This window comes from Myotis nattereri, assembly GCF_964212035.1.
Source record: "Myotis nattereri genome assembly, chromosome: 17".
Taxonomy (NCBI): domain Eukaryota; kingdom Metazoa; phylum Chordata; class Mammalia; order Chiroptera; family Vespertilionidae; genus Myotis; species Myotis nattereri.
In genome coordinates, this window is record NC_138092.1 from 13,605,734 (window position 1) to 13,621,457 (window position 15,724).

Sequence of the window (15,724 nt, forward strand, 5' to 3'; positions counted from 1 at the left end):
TACAGAGAGGAAGGGAGAGGGATAGAGAGTTAGAAACATCGATGAGAGAGAAACATCGATTCAGCTGCCTCCTGCACACTCCCCACTGGGGATGTGCCTGCAACCAAGGTACATGCCCTTGACCGGAATCAAACCTGGGACCCTCAGTCCCCAGGCCGACGCTCTATCCACTGAGCCAAACTGGTTAGGGCACAAGTACACTTTTTGTCTGTTTCTTGTAATTTGAATTATTTTCTTTAATTCATGACCCTATATGGATTCTATCACTTCACAGCTATTGATGCTTGTTTCCCACAGAAGACTGTTGTTTTCTACAGGCCAGAAGCTTCCTGAGATAATGTAAATTTTCTCTTATATTAAGAGTACGCACACATTAGTGTTAGCATTTAGCGGAGTTCAATCTATAGAACAATCTATAGTTCAATTTAAGAACAATCTATAAATTTTCACTGCGAGAGAACATCCTGAAACCAATAAGCTGCAAGGTGGCACTGTCAAATGCACTAACGCTAGCACCAAAAAAAGACATAAACATCATTTCTGGAAATCTCTTGATTTCTCTAGTAGCCTAATCTTACTGATGTTCTGTTCAATTACCTAATAACTAATGATCATGTTGTACTTGACAGTGGCATACATGAAGATCCTGTTTTTTGGTGATTTATACTTAAAGTGACACAGAAGCTATACATTTGATAAGTATCACAACTGGAAACAATGGCATAGAATCGCAGTTCTATCAAAAGAACAGTTGTAAGTCACCAAGTGTAGTTCTATGATCTCTAATGAATAGTTCTTAATAGCTAGCTTCTTGAAAAAGGTGTATCCTGCTTTGCTGTGACTTAAAGGGAAGTTTCATCCACAAATTTTCAGAAAAGAATGGTGGAAAGCTTAAAAGTCTGAAAGAGGACCAATAAGAAGGCTATACTTGAAGAAATGTGGCGAGACATATTAGATGTATTAAAGCCTTCTAATAAAAATAAATGCACCTTAAAGTCAGGAGTTGTATATCCAGGGTCCAACATCTAACAAGATATACAATGAAAATACAAGCCCACCTCAGAGGTATTGTGGGTTCTGTTCCATATCACCACAATAACGTTAATATCACAAAGCGAGTCTCACAAATTTTTTGGTTTCCCGGCACATATAAAAGTTTATGCTATTATTGTAATCTACTAGGTGTGCAATATCATTATGTCTAAAAAAATTATGTACCTTAATTTAAAAATACTTTATTGCTCAAATGCTAACTATCATCTGAGCCTGTTGGAAAAATAATGTGGATAAGACGTCTTTGCCACAAACCTTCAATTTGTAAAAAAACACAACATCTGCAAAGCACAATAAAAGGAGGTATGCCTGTACATTTCTCTCAACAATTATGATCTGTGAGTGCAGGTGCAGCTAAAAACTCTACATGATCAATAATTTTTTCTGATGCTAACACATGATCACTTGTTCTGTGGCTGTGACTGTCTTAAACCTTCAATTGTTTGTAGGTTCAAAACGAAATCTTAGTTCTACACCAAACTGTTAACATGTTGCTATCTTTCAGCAATTTCATGCCATGCTATTTTGTTCAGCTTTTCTTCAGTGTATCTCTAAAGTATTTGTTCAGCTCCACCCCCCGTCTATAGTAATGTCATCCTACATGGTAATAAGGCAATTGTGAGTCCAGTGAACAACGAACTTGGAGAACATCAAAGAGCAATGTTTGAACTAACTAGGAAAAGGGGAGCTCCAAGAAGAGAGAGAACTGTCCAAAGCAACTGGCATAAATAGTACAATAATAGTCAAAACAGTGCGTAATTGCTGAAAACTTTCTAGTTGGAAGGCCAACAAAGGATCAGAACAAGACAACCACGAGTAGACAAAAAATAGCCACAAACAAAAAGAACAGCTCCATTTCAGCTGTGTTTTAGAGAAAAATAACAGCTAAAATGGTTAAAACTTTTTAAGACTCAGAGGATATAAGTAATACGGTAGAGAGAAAAAAATGAACGGAAAGTGTCAGATGAGGAAATTAGCTCCACATTATGTAATAAAATCCACCATTTGTCTAAGTGTTAGGGATTATAAAGTCCTTAAACATTCACTACAGTACTTACTATAATGAATATAAATGTCAAGTTTTATCCTGAAATTAAACTTCTATGAGTCTAATGAATCATGTAACAATAACCCTCAAACTCTTCCCTATTAAACATCACTGAGAACCTAAAAATATTTTGTTTTGTCATATAGTTGGTTTTTAATATGCAAATAGTAAAAACTGAGAAATTTTAAAATATTCATTTGACAGTAATATATCCCATGTTGATATAATTTTTAAGAAAAAAAAATAACTACATTTTCAAAGAATCAGCAAGAAAAGTGGCATTGTTTGCATGTTTGCAAGTCTCTTAATGTCCAATTTAACAGAAGACAGCTGGAATCCCATGTCTGCTTCTGCATCCAATGTGACTTTTGAGTAAATATGGGACGACAGTCCAGCCTCACACAGGTATGCAACTGGAGAAAGGTACTCTGCAGACTCCTGGGAAGGTTGCGGTATTAGAAAAAGCACCTTCCATAAGATACCTGTAGGAGTCTTAAACCATCTGAGTCAAGAAACAGAAACTGGTGGAAACCTGGGTAATTTGACGAAGCCTCCAGCCTCCACTGATAATGTCCCCAGAGAGCAGTATGTTTTGAAAGGCTGGATCATTAGGAATCACCTGGAATGTGTGTTAAATTCAATGATGGCTGGGCCCCACCACCAGACAAACCAAAGGAACAGGAACATTTCCGGTAAGAGGCTCCAGACTCGGCATCTAAGTACCAAATGATTGTTAAAACCAGACAAGTCTGGGAACCCTTCCCCATGGGGAAACCTCCTGACATTGGAGCAGACTCTCTGTATGTTACTCGACTACTGAAAAGAGAGTGATGTGCCACATTCATGCTACTGGAACCTGGCCCTTTAAATGACATTCAGTTTAGAGGGGAATTACTTACAGGGAAGAAAGTGATTTTGAAGAGAAATAATGTCCCTTAGGACAGGATTAATTCTAATCACTTACCTGGGTGCCAACAGTGATATTAGGCATCGAAGAAATACCAGCACTAGATTTGGGCTTTTTATTTTTTGCTCTAGCTTTCTCTAACATTTTCTTCCTTTGACTGAAAGGGACTACACCCCTGAAAAGACAAAGCATGAATTGGTCAAATAAGTACCCCAAAAAACCCATTAAACAAATCTGAAATTATACATACTATTTAGGCATTTCTGGTATATTCCTTCTCCAATATTTTTGCTTCAGAATATTAACATGTTCAGTTCATTCTTAAGTATAACTTGTTCATAGGTTTTATACATAACTGGATCCATTTTTATTAAAACCTTTAGTATTAAAATTTACAGAAAATTCATCAGTTGATATTTTATTATATTCCCTATATATTATTTCTGCCAATGCAAACTTACTGACACAAGAGAGAATACATTTAAAACACAAGCGAGAATACATTTAAAATTCCCTTTAATAGTAAAAGGATAACTAAGGTATACAATATTCATAAATTGAAATACTTTAATAACCCCTAAAATTATATTTTATTTAATTTTTTTAAAATATATTTTATTGATTTTTTACAGAGAGAAAGGGAGAGGGATAGAGAGTTAGAAACATCGATGAGAGAGAAACATCCATGAGCTGCCTCCTGCTCACCCACTACTGGGGATGTGCCCGCAACTACGGTACATGCCCTTGACCAGAATCGAACCTGGGACCCTTGAGTCCACAGGCTGACGCTCTATCCCCTGAGCCAAACCGGCTAGGGCTAAAATTACATTTTAAGTAACACTGTTGAATTAGAAAGTCCCCTATAACCTATGCTTTCAATGATGTAAAAAAAGGGACACATTTACGTATAAGAACGAACGACTAAAATACCACTAAATGTTAACAGTAGTTATATCTTTGAGGTGTGGAATTATAGGTGATTTTTGTTACTACTTTGTATTTTTATAAAATTTCTAATGCACTAAGTATGCATTATTTTTATAGGCTTCTCTTTTACGGTATTTTTAATGTTACTTTGCTCCAAAGTGAAACTTCCCTCTCTATAAAGCATCTTTTGCTGACCTCATGTTGGTATTCCAAGCACCTATCTATGCACATAAAGCATTCAGAGTCCCCCTCCCAGTGATACTCACCACCAATATAAATTGTTTTCTAGCTGGGCACAGGTATAGAGGGCACAGCAATGTAAAGAAACTATCCGTTCACCTTGAAGTTCAGAATAAGTCTGTGCAGTGTGCTCTAATTTAGAAGCCACAGAACTTAAAGTTTCATCTACCCATGTAGCAACCTAAAGAATAAAATAGCAAAGGTTTAAATAAAAACAAGTAACCTTTTCAAAAGAATTGTGGTCAAAACTTTATATTCTATGGGCTGGAATTCTAAAATTCCAGTTTTGAGCTAAATGCTAAAAAAAAAAAAAAAAATACATAATTCAGAAAAGGTTCTTAGTAAGACTAGAAAGTAAAATACTTTCTTTACACAAATAAGTCAAAATAGCAGTTACTGAAATGATTGTCTAAAGCCATGTAAGGCATTAATTAAAAGTAAACACTTGCTCCAACAATTTTAAAAAGAATTTAATGACTCTTTTAAAGCCAAACTGATAATCTGAGGCATAATATTCATACTTTCTCAATTTATAATGTAATCTCAAGTTACAATGCTTTTCATATCTCTTTTCATCAGCACTTACCGTGAATATTTTTTCCTTCCCTTAAAACAGAAAGCTACCTCCAGAGTTGGATTATAATATAGAGAGATAAACACACAACAAAAAGACTATATTGGATTACTCTACTAAGGCTGAAACACTTTGTATATGTAGATCTACTTAGAAAGACAAAAGGAAAAGATGGAAAAGGGAGAAGAAAATCAAGAAAATAAGCATAAAATGTTCATCAATCAATGCAAAGTGTTTCATACCTTGTTATTTTCTGTAGCTACAGTTGCTCTTATGCTATTTGCAGACAGGAGGACTATCTTTTCATTGGTTAGCCCCAAAAATGTTGCTCGTGGATGATGCAATGAAGGATTCTTTGAAAGCATAAGAAAAATGATCACCATTTGTATGCTGATAATGTAGAGCTAGTCAATGAAAGATTTAATATAAAATACCTGTGCATTCCTGTAAGGCTCCGATTCACTCCACTTCCACTGATAAAGTTCTCCTTTACTGCTCACAGCCAAAAGCTCAGAATATAGGGCCCCAATACAGATGAATTTTGACCCATCCTATAAAGTAAAAATATCACAATGTATAAATATAACAGTTGCCGAACTAATGGTTTGGATACAATATTACATAAAACCTGGATTATGTGAACACATAAGCCAGCTATGAAATTCTTCAGCACAGCCTCCAGGCCCTCTCTATGGCCCCAGCTCCCTCCCTCCAGTCACACTGGCCTTCTTCCCGCTCCTGGACCATGTCCACCAGGAACCCACCATGTCCTTATTCTTGTCTTGTTTCTCATGTGACTCGTTCCCTCTCCTCAATCAAGTCTGCTCAGATGAGACCTTCTCTGACCACACCATCTATAAAACCACCACTCACATATTTTTATCTCCGTACTCTGCCTTCTTTTTCCTTCATAGCATTTCACAATTTATATTATATTAACTTGTTCATGCTCTATCTCAATGGAATATAAGCTTTGTATTGTTTACTACTGTCTCTCCAGTTCTTAGAACAGTGCACATAGTAGGTAAAGCAGGGAAAGCTGAGTGTCAAAACAGATCCCCTCTCTGTAGGCTTTTTCAAGCTGCTAAAACAAACGTCTGTGTTGGTTTTTAAGGTAAAAGTTTTAGTTTTAAGGTGATGTACATGCAATAAGATGGAATGCAATTAAATTATACAAAGCTTGGACAATAAATGTAAATAAACAATGTCAATGATAATTTTTTTGTTTAATTCTCACCCGAAGATATTTTTCCATTGATTTTTAGAGAGAATGAGAGAGAGAGGAAAAGACAGAGAGAAACATTGATGTGAGAGAAACACATCAATTGGTTGCCTCCTACACACTCCCTGACCAGGGTCCGGGCCGGGAAGGAGTCTGCAACTGTGAGGTACACGCCCTTGACCAGAATCAAACCCGGACCCTTTGGTCCGCAGTGTGGCATGCTATCCACTGAGCCAAACCGGCTAGGGCTCAATAATAATTTCTTAAACATAAGACCAATATGATCAGAGTCATGAACCTACCCAGAAATCTCACCTCTAAACTTGCCAATAACGTATTTTAGCTTGTACTTTTTGCTACTGGTCTATGCACTACTTTCTTTGGAATTCTGGCTCTAAGGTATGCTAAACTAATGGTGTCTTTATGGTTTTCTTTCAAATTCCAATCTTATTTGGTCAGATGGGTTATAGTGCTCAGCTAAAAAGCCTGTGAATTCTGCCAAGATTTTAAATGTAATAGTAACAGGTTATGACTCAGAGTTGTACAAAAAGAATACTAATTTTCACCTTCTAGTTTACCAGTACCTGTCAGCCCCATTTTCAAGGCATGATGGGAGAGACCAAATTTGAAATGCTCTAAGTTAGCAATTCCTCTCTTCCCTTCCCCAGGGGTATCTGAAAGTCGTATCCACTCTCTCCATGGCTGCTGCATCAAATCTTAACATTTCCCACCACACTTCCTTCTCAACCCCTTGGTTCAAAGAATGATATAATCAGACCAAGTAGGTCCAAAACTGGGACCCAACACTTAAACTAAGCACATGACATCAAGTAACTTATGTCATTTCTCTGAACGCATTTCTTCACCTCTAAAATGAGTGTAATAATAACACATATGGAGAGGGGAGGGTACAAATCAAGTATAGTAACATATAAAGTACACAGCACAGGACCCAGCACAAGCAAGTGATCAGTCCAAGTCAACCATCATTCCCTGCTCCCCTGACTTCATCTCCTACTCACCCAGAAAGCACAAGCTTCCTGAGTATTCCCACTTCTAGATTCATTTAATGAAAAAGCACCCCATCTGAGAGAAAGAAGTGTCCTCCTCGCCTATTTAAAGATCACACACACACACACACACACACACACACACACACAGGATACAACCCTCTCTTGTAACACCAACCACCACCCCTGCTGATCTCTCCTTCCTGCTACTCACATAAAGTGAAGGATCACTTGGCATGTTTCACGTTAGCAGCTTTGCTTAACAGCCATAACAGGACCTACAACAGCTATATCAATGCCCATGCATTTAATCAATCCACCTTCTCTTTAAACTTCTATTAGAACCACTGACCCTGCTCATCATCAGTTCTGGAACCTCTTCTCTTCCCTACTTACAGGTAACCACTTTCTGTTGGTCTTCCTCCGATCTTCGTGACTATTTTCTCCTTCGCACTACCATGCACTCCCTGCCCCAGATTCTGTCTTTGTCTCTTTATTCAAATTATGTTCCACCCTCAGCCTAAATGACTGCATCCACTAGGGCACCATGCTTTTAAACATGTGAACCTCCTTTTCCTAACCTGGAGGAGCTCTCTACCTGGATACCTGAAGTACCATAACACTGCCAAGCAAAGCCATCAGCTCCTCCAAAGCTGCCTATCTCCCGCAGTCCCCATCTAAACAAAAGACATCACCACCTCCTTTGGGCACTCTCCTCACTCCTCCTCCTCCTCCTCCTCCTCTTTCAACAACCTAATGACTAGTGGATGAGTAGCACACTTGTCTCAGATTCCTCTCAAATTCCTCCTTTCCTCTCTACCACGGACACTGCTTTGGTTGAGGGCCTCACGGTTCCTCTTTAACAATTCTATCAGTCTCTTAACTGACTTTCGATTTTTCCTATTCCTTTCTTTCTCCCTCAATGCCAAAAATGTTCATCTCTTTAAAAATAAACAACACAAAATCCCACCTATCTCATCAGATTACTTCTCCAAGAACTCGACTGACGTCCTGGGGAGTGCAGAGCAACATCCTAATTTTGTGGCCAGGTGTTTAGGGCCCTGTGGTCTTGCTCCATCTTGCTCTTCTCGTCCCTGCTACAAAGCAGCAACTCTGAATTCTCATTGTTACCAAACACACGGTGACCTTTCATGACTCTGGCCCATGCTCGATAGGTTTGAAATGCTTCTGCATCTTAGTCAACTTAATCTTAAAAATGCTGCTTAAATATCTTCTTCTCTGTGAGTCTTTGCCAGATCTCTCATGTACTATTAGTTCTTCCCCTCTGGGCCCGAGGCACTGTATGCTCACCTTCAGTGTATCACTGATCACACTGTGAATACATTATGTGGCATTTGAATGTCTGTCTTCCCCACTAAGTTTCCTGTGGGAAAATCATACTGTATTCACTTCTATATTCCCAAAGGCCAGCTTGGCACGTGGCACATAGTAGGAAGACACTGACAATTGCATGAACAAATGAATCAAGTCAATGCCTTACCAGAGCAGTGCAATCTGAGCAAACCATCCCTGTGACAAAAGCATGATGCACAAGGCCCCCCCAGAACTGACTTGCCTGTATCCTTCAAGGGTGAGGCAACATTCCCCAGGATGATAAGCCCTGAGTGAGCCAACTGAACCCTGAAGGTCCTAAAAACCCACTATGGACATACACAGATGATGGGACAACCACCAACCAAGGGAAGACAATGAAAAAAATCACTGACTGCTTCCTGCCTGTTTTAAATTGTAGGTAGAGAAATACAAAACCATCAAATACACACAAGGGAACAGGGTTTTAGCTCCCTCATTTTCACAATGTCATATAAAACAGTGCTTTTCTTGTTTTAATGACAGACTAACAGCTGCTTCTGAACAAGTTGGGGGCCTGCTTCAACCCGACTGGAAAGGTGAATATGCATTGTTTCCATAACGATGAGTAGTTTAGCTCTATTTAACAAAAATCAAATTAGAGGTTGAATCTAATTAGTAAATTTACAACTGTCTGGATAGCAATAAGTGAGTCATCAATCAAATTAGAAATTCTTCCCCAAAGGAAGAGGGACAACTTAAAAATATGATGGAAATGAGCTCCTGGCCAAAATGTAAAAAAAGAAAAAAAAAAAGGTGAGCCCAGTAACATGAACTCGCACTCATCTATATTTAGTAATTTATATTTTTGAAAAGGTTGGCCTTTCTATTCCTAAATTTCTCCCCACAAAACTTGGTTTTGATCTTTTTGATTTAAATTTTCCTACTATTAGCAAACACTAGTCTTCCCGTAAGTATGAGCTCCAAAAGCAATGTACTATGTATTGTGGTTGAAACAGATGGAATACAACACAGGCTACAGTGCCATTTGGTCATCTGTCCTTATTCACCTTCAGTTCTACCTGCCTACCTACTTTTCCATAGGATCCTCTGCCTGCCTTTAGTTCCTTTTCAGGACCATTTCTCTTTTTGCTCTTATTTCATTATTAAATTACCAGAGGCCTGTTGCACGAAGAGATTCATGCAATAGGCCTTCCTTTCCCCTGGCTACTGGCACCGGTTTTCCTCCGGGACCCGGCACCCGGCACCCATGCCTTCACTCTGGCCGGGTTCCAGCCAGAGCCGGCCCCAGGGCTGTGAGGCTTTTGCTGCTCCACGGGCCCCGCGGCAGTCAGGCTTCGCTCCACCACTTGGAGCCTACGTATGCAAATTAACCACCATCTCCGTTAGGTCAATTTGCATACTCTCCTGATTGGCTGGTTAGCGTAGGGAAGGTACAGTCAATTTACATGTTTGTCTATTATTAGATACTAGAGGCCCGGTACACAAAAATTTGTGCACTCGGGGGGGAGAGGGGGTCCCTCAGCCCGGCCTGTGCCCTCTCGCAGTCTGGGACCCCTCGGGAGATAACGACCTGCTGGCTTAGGCCTGCTCCCGGGTGGCAGAGGGCAGGCCCAATCCCTAGGTACAGCCCCTGGTCAGGCTCAGAGCAGAGCCGATTGGGGAGCTGGGGCGCCGCCCCCTGTCACGCACAGAGCAGGGCGGATTGGGAGGTTGCAATGCCACCCTCAGTCACGCTCAGGGTAGGGCCGATTGGGGGGTTGGGGCACTGCCCCCTGTCACACTCAAGGCAGGGTCGATAGGGAAATTGCGGCGCTACCCCCTGTCACGCACAGAGCAGGGCGGATCAGGGGGTTGGGGCGCTGCCCCCTGTCATGCACAGAGCAGGGCCCATCAGGGGGGTTGGGGCTCCGTACCCTGACATACACAGAGCAGGGCCCATCAGGGGGGTTGGGGCTCCGTACCCTGACACACACAGAGCAGGGCTGATCAGGGGGTTGAGGAGCTCCCCACTGTCACTCACAGAGCAGGGCCCATCAGGGGGGTTGAGGCACTGCCCCCCGTCACACACAGAGCAGGGCGGATCAGTGGGTTGGGGCGCCGCCCTCTATCACCCACAGAGCAGGGCCGATCAGGGGGTTAGGGCGTTGCACCCTGTCACACACAGAGCCGCAGGGCGATCAGGGGGTTTGGGTGCTGCCCCCTGTCACGCTGATCCCAGTGCCGGATGGCCTCGCGGCTCCGCTGATCCCAGTGCCGGGAGGCATATTACCCTTTTACTATATAGGATAGAGGCCTGGTGCACAGGTGGGGGCTGGCTGGTTTGCCCTGAAGGGTGTCCTGGATCAGGGTGGGAGTACCCACTGGGGTGCCTGGCCAGTCTGGCTGAGGGGCTGAGGGCCGTTTTCAGGCTGAGGGGTGACTGAAGCTCCCAACCGCTCCTTTTTTTCTTTTTTTATTCTGGGCCAGCTTTAGTTCTGCGGCCTCGGCTGCTGAAAACAGGTTTCTGGCCTTTGTTTACCGTCTGTATTTGATACAATGTTGCGGTTCGGCTGGCTGAAGCCCTGCTGAGTAAAGCAGGTTTCTGGGGTTTTGTTTAGCTTCTACATTTGCAACATAGTTGCTTAGAGTTGCAGCTGAGAGGCTGGCAAGTCAGGCAGGGAATGTTGGAGTCCTCCATCACTGAAGCAAGCAAGCCTCATGTTAGTTTCAAGCTGCCTGGCTGCCGGCCACCATCTTGGCTGACAGTTAATTTGCAGGTCTCGCTGATTAGCCAATGGGAAGGGTAGCGGTCGTACGCCAATTACCATGCTTCTCTTTTATTAGTGTAGAAGACATTTGTGACACACCTAGCTAACTTGTAACAGTTATCCTGGAAACTTTCCAGTGTCAATTAAAAACAATAACAAAGACCTCTCCCACCAGTTTCCACATCTGGAACCCTGCAGGGGAAGCAATATGACTGAGTTTGATCAACTGGTTCCAACAAGGAGGCTGCTCCAAATAGCTTAAGTACTGAGCCAAACGTTATGGAGCTATTTCCTCTCAACACCATTCAAAGAAACTGTGACTATATTACATACAACTCTGTAATTCAAAAGGTTGGTGGGATTAAATGTTCTGATTTCTCCTAGACTATGTGAAAATAGATCCAGAACAGCAGGGACATGACCGCAAATTAACAGTACTGACTTGCTGATTCAGTCTGTTTCTTCATCACCACCACACAACTCTCATCAAAGCTCCTCTCTGCGAGCTTGCTGGAAAGAAGGGATGTATTCTGTGATAGGGCACAAGTGAAACTTCTATGTTCAGCTTCAGCAGAATTACTTAGCATGGATTTCTGTGTAATTTTTCTCCTTCCTCCCCCTTCAACATTTATTACACTGCTCTTATCTGCATTCTACTTTTAAGTCTTTGTTTCTATAATTGCATTTTCCCCCTTGTGAATAAGTCACTTTAGATTGGTATAAATACATATACAGTTACAATTTACACATTCACATATATAGTTACACATATTTGGTTACAATGTGCAACACAGAACTAAGTTTCTAGTCTGAAAAAAGTAAATTGGGGGGGGGGGGGGGGGAAGACTGAGAAGTGAAAATGGAGCCATGTTAGATAATCACCTACTTAAGAAATTTCATGTTCTCATTGAAGTAACTGAATTATCAAAGCTATTTCCAGAAATGTAAAGTACAATAAGCAAAGAGAGGGAGGGGCAGGAATAGGGGAGAGAAAAAAGTGCTGGGAGATTGGGGGGGGAGGGAGGGGGCGGGAGAGAGCATAATAAGAAAGTTGATACTTTCAGTAATACCAATCAGAAACCAGTATAAACTTGGCTAGTTTTTACGTCAGGGCCTGGACTTAAAGGCACAGATGTAAAACACTCCCTCCACTTCTTACTTTGTTGCATATAGACTGCCTTTTAATGTCCTATTATGCTAAATTATTATTGTAATTAATAATTACATCACCCACTACATAACTCTCTCACTCTCCATGACCTGCAGCAACTTCCTCTTTCTTTGTAGAACAGGACCTTGCCTGAACCTTGGTCTTTATACTTTACTTATATGAATTCATTTAAGTCTAATGAAAATCCCATAAAATAAAAACCATTATTATTCTCATCTCATAGACAAAAAACAAAGTCCCGGGGAGATTCTAGAATTTGACCACAACCAGTAAGTGGCAGAGGCAGGATATAAACTCCAGGAGTCTGGCTCTAGAGTCCACACTTTTAGTAATTACTCTGTGTGGCCTCCTGGGACTCCCCAAAGCCTTTTGTATCTAATTTTATTACTGTACCTACTTGGAAGTATTAATATTTTTCTGCCTTCCTACAAAATTCTCACCCTAATACTTAAGCAAGAAACCTATCACATTCAATTAAAACTGATTTAATTACCCTCACACCTCTGTCTTCATGAAGTTTTCAACATCCTATGATAAATTTCAATTATGCTTTAATACTAGTTTTGACTTTTAACTGAAAGGGTAATTCATGGAAATGAAGTTTAAGGTTATCTCAAACATTTTTCAGCTCAAGATTATACTATAAAGGCTTAAAGAAAAGAGAATATTCCACCTTTAAAAGAAGTTTACTAGCCTACAAAATGGTAAAATTTTGAAGATGCTGTTCTTCTATGTGGGTGGTGGGAAAGTCAGTACTAATCCAGATAATATACCAATGGAATTACACCCTAACTAAAAGAAAGAATAAAAAAAACAACAACAACTATGGGTACGAACCAAAATTATAATCTAAAATAAGCTGGGATGCATATTTTTAGAAATACAGACAGACAGACACACTGCTTCCCAGTAGTGCATGCTGACATCTCCCTGAACTCTCCACCTCTCTCTCCATTCCCTAATGAAGGCCTTCCCCCCAAACCTTCTACTCCTCGGGAATCACTGTCCCAATGTTGAAGGACCACTATGGTCCAGCATGTTGCCTGATCCTTCATATGGGATCCACCCCATGCTCCCTTATGATAGCTTTGAATGTTGCCCTGAAGTTACCTGAAGGCAAGGTCTTTTTACCCTTCAATAAATAACTCTATGCTGTCTTTCTGAATGTAGTACCCAGCCCTGTAAATAATCATCTACTGATATTTGTCGATAATTGATAATGCTTAATAGTTTGATTAGGCTTAAGCTGTTTTCTTTCCCTGAATTAAAATTTTTGATGTCTAACTGTCAATCATAAACTAATAAAAAGGGGTTCTTTTTCAGCGACAATATTTTAAATTAGGTGTTTAGTAAGAAAGAAAAGTATAGCTAAGCTACATCTTGTTTCACATACTGCTATTCCTCCTCCAGTCAATGTCTAAACAAACCAAGGAAATATACTAAGTAAGGTCTGTGCAGTATCAAGATTTCATGATGCACTTAGTAACTATCTCTGAAAACAAGTTGTGCCTAAAAACATGCCTACCAGTAAAGGCAAATCACTGGCTAAATCTAACAATGGGTACACTGGCCAGAGGAAAACTTTGCTAAACTTGTACAATTCAAAATACTTTCATTAATCAAAAATAATAAATGATAAAGAAGCTTAGACTAGTATGTATGCGATGACACTGTGAAAATAAGATTGTGAGTCTTCTTGACTCCCTGCCAATATGCAGACACAGCTCTAATATGATGCAGGCAAGAGAAATAGGAAACGCACAACAATGTACTATACAAACAAAAAGAAAGCCCGTGGTTTAAATCACCTTCTATCATATGAAATGAAAGTTAGAACTTTGGAAATTTCTAGTTTTATGGAAATAAGTAAAAGAATTCAACTCAGGGAAAATCTGTCAGCTGCCAAGGAAACCAGAATAACCTTTTGCTTACAAAGAGACTGATTAAAATTCATGCTCCTTCTTACATTCAAGTTTTCTACATGAGCTGAATACAGAAGAAAATAAATGAACTATGTCAAGATTCATAACTATGAAAAATAGTTAGCTAATATTTTCCTTTAATATTCCAAAATCAACTTCAAAGACAGAAAAGAAATCCTTATCAGAAACTCCTTATCTGCTAGAGTTTAACCTCAAAATTCTTATCTTCTTTTATTTCTACTGATGAACATTTCCTACCCAACTGTTTCTGGAAATAAGAAGCAGCACCCCAAAAGAGGTGAAAACCTACGGCTTCCAATAGGACCCTCTGAAGATGAATCACCCATCACTTATGACAATGAAACCCACACACCATCAACAGGGTGCATCACTAGTGGCAGTGGTGGGCTCTTAAAGACTCAAGTCACCTTAACAAATCACCCTAACAAATCCTGGCTGCTTTCTACCAGCCTATACATGGAGCCTCTCTGGTGGCAGAGCAGAACTCCTCCAGTGCATTACAGTTCAGCCTGTTTGTCGCCCACAGCATTTAAAGCACAGAGGCTGCCGCATTCACTGCCATCCAGGGACAGCTAACTAGTCAGAGAAAAACAGATCCCTGATCTTGCCCTCACATGCATGCTTGTATCCAAATGACCACAAACGTGCCCTGCAAAAACCGGGGTCCACGTGACATTATAAAACAAATCTTATTAGTGATATACCATCAGTTACTGGTATAATTATCACGAGAAAAAGAGTTCTAAAACAGAAGGCTGATGTATTACCTGGAATTACCATTCTGATTTACTTCATCAAGTAGAAAAAAAACTGCACCACTGAAACACAGCTCACTAATACTACTCATGTAATGCAAAATAAAGATACCCTACATACATGCATGCATGCATACATAAATACATACATATTTTTTTTTCTTTTTTAATCCTCACCCAAGGATATTTTCCCATTGATTTTTTGGAGAGAATGGAATGGAGAGAGGAAGGGAAGAAGAGAGAGAGAAACACTGATGTGAGAGAGTCGATTGGTTATTTCCACATGTGCAACCCAGGTACATGCCCTTGATCAGGAACTGAACCAAACACCTTTTGGTGCTCAGGCCACTGCTCTAGCCACTGAGAAAACTACTTACTTTTTAAACAAAACAAAAAAATCACTCTGTGTGTGTGTGTGTGTTTTATTAATAATAGTACAAAAATGTGAAATAAAATAGAAACCTTTTTTGGGGGGTGTGGAGGGGGTAGAAGGGTGGTTATCAGGAATCTATTTAAATGGCAAGGGTGGGGATTTTTTCCAAATACCTTATCAGGCCACCACTGCAAATCTTCTCCTAGAGACACTGGACTTTGAACAGGTGTGTTTTTCTTATCCAAGTTTGGCTCTCCTTCCTTGCTGGTAGAGCCCCTTTCATTATCAAATGAGGCTCCGTCAAGCCACCTTCGTTCACGTAAACGTAAAACGGATTCACGTTCACGCAACAGCTCAGAGTCTCTCTCTAAGGGAAGAAGGAGAACTGGTATGCAATTGGGTCACACCAGTGGGATAAA

The 15,724-nt window shown here is 40.4% G+C and overlaps 1 protein-coding gene across 5 annotated transcripts in view; it reads right to left on the reverse strand.

The window, feature by feature from the left end:
* UBR5 (ubiquitin protein ligase E3 component n-recognin 5) overlaps positions 1-15,724 on the reverse strand; it is a 133,672-nt gene that overhangs the window by 60,961 nt on the left and 56,987 nt on the right. For 3 of the 5 annotated variants that reach the window (XM_081111398.1, XM_081111399.1, XM_081111397.1), the window contains exons 9-13: positions 15,479-15,690; positions 5,184-5,300; positions 4,992-5,102; positions 4,202-4,356; positions 3,066-3,183 (exon numbers count right to left, since the gene is read on the reverse strand). In XM_081111398.1, the coding sequence (XP_080967524.1) occupies positions 3,066-3,183; positions 4,202-4,356; positions 4,992-5,102; positions 5,184-5,300; positions 15,479-15,690 (713 nt within the window). The remainder of the gene's footprint in view (positions 1-3,065; positions 3,184-4,201; positions 4,357-4,991; positions 5,103-5,183; positions 5,301-15,478; positions 15,691-15,724) is intronic. The other 2 variants (XM_081111401.1, XM_081111400.1) reach the window with 1 other exon arrangement.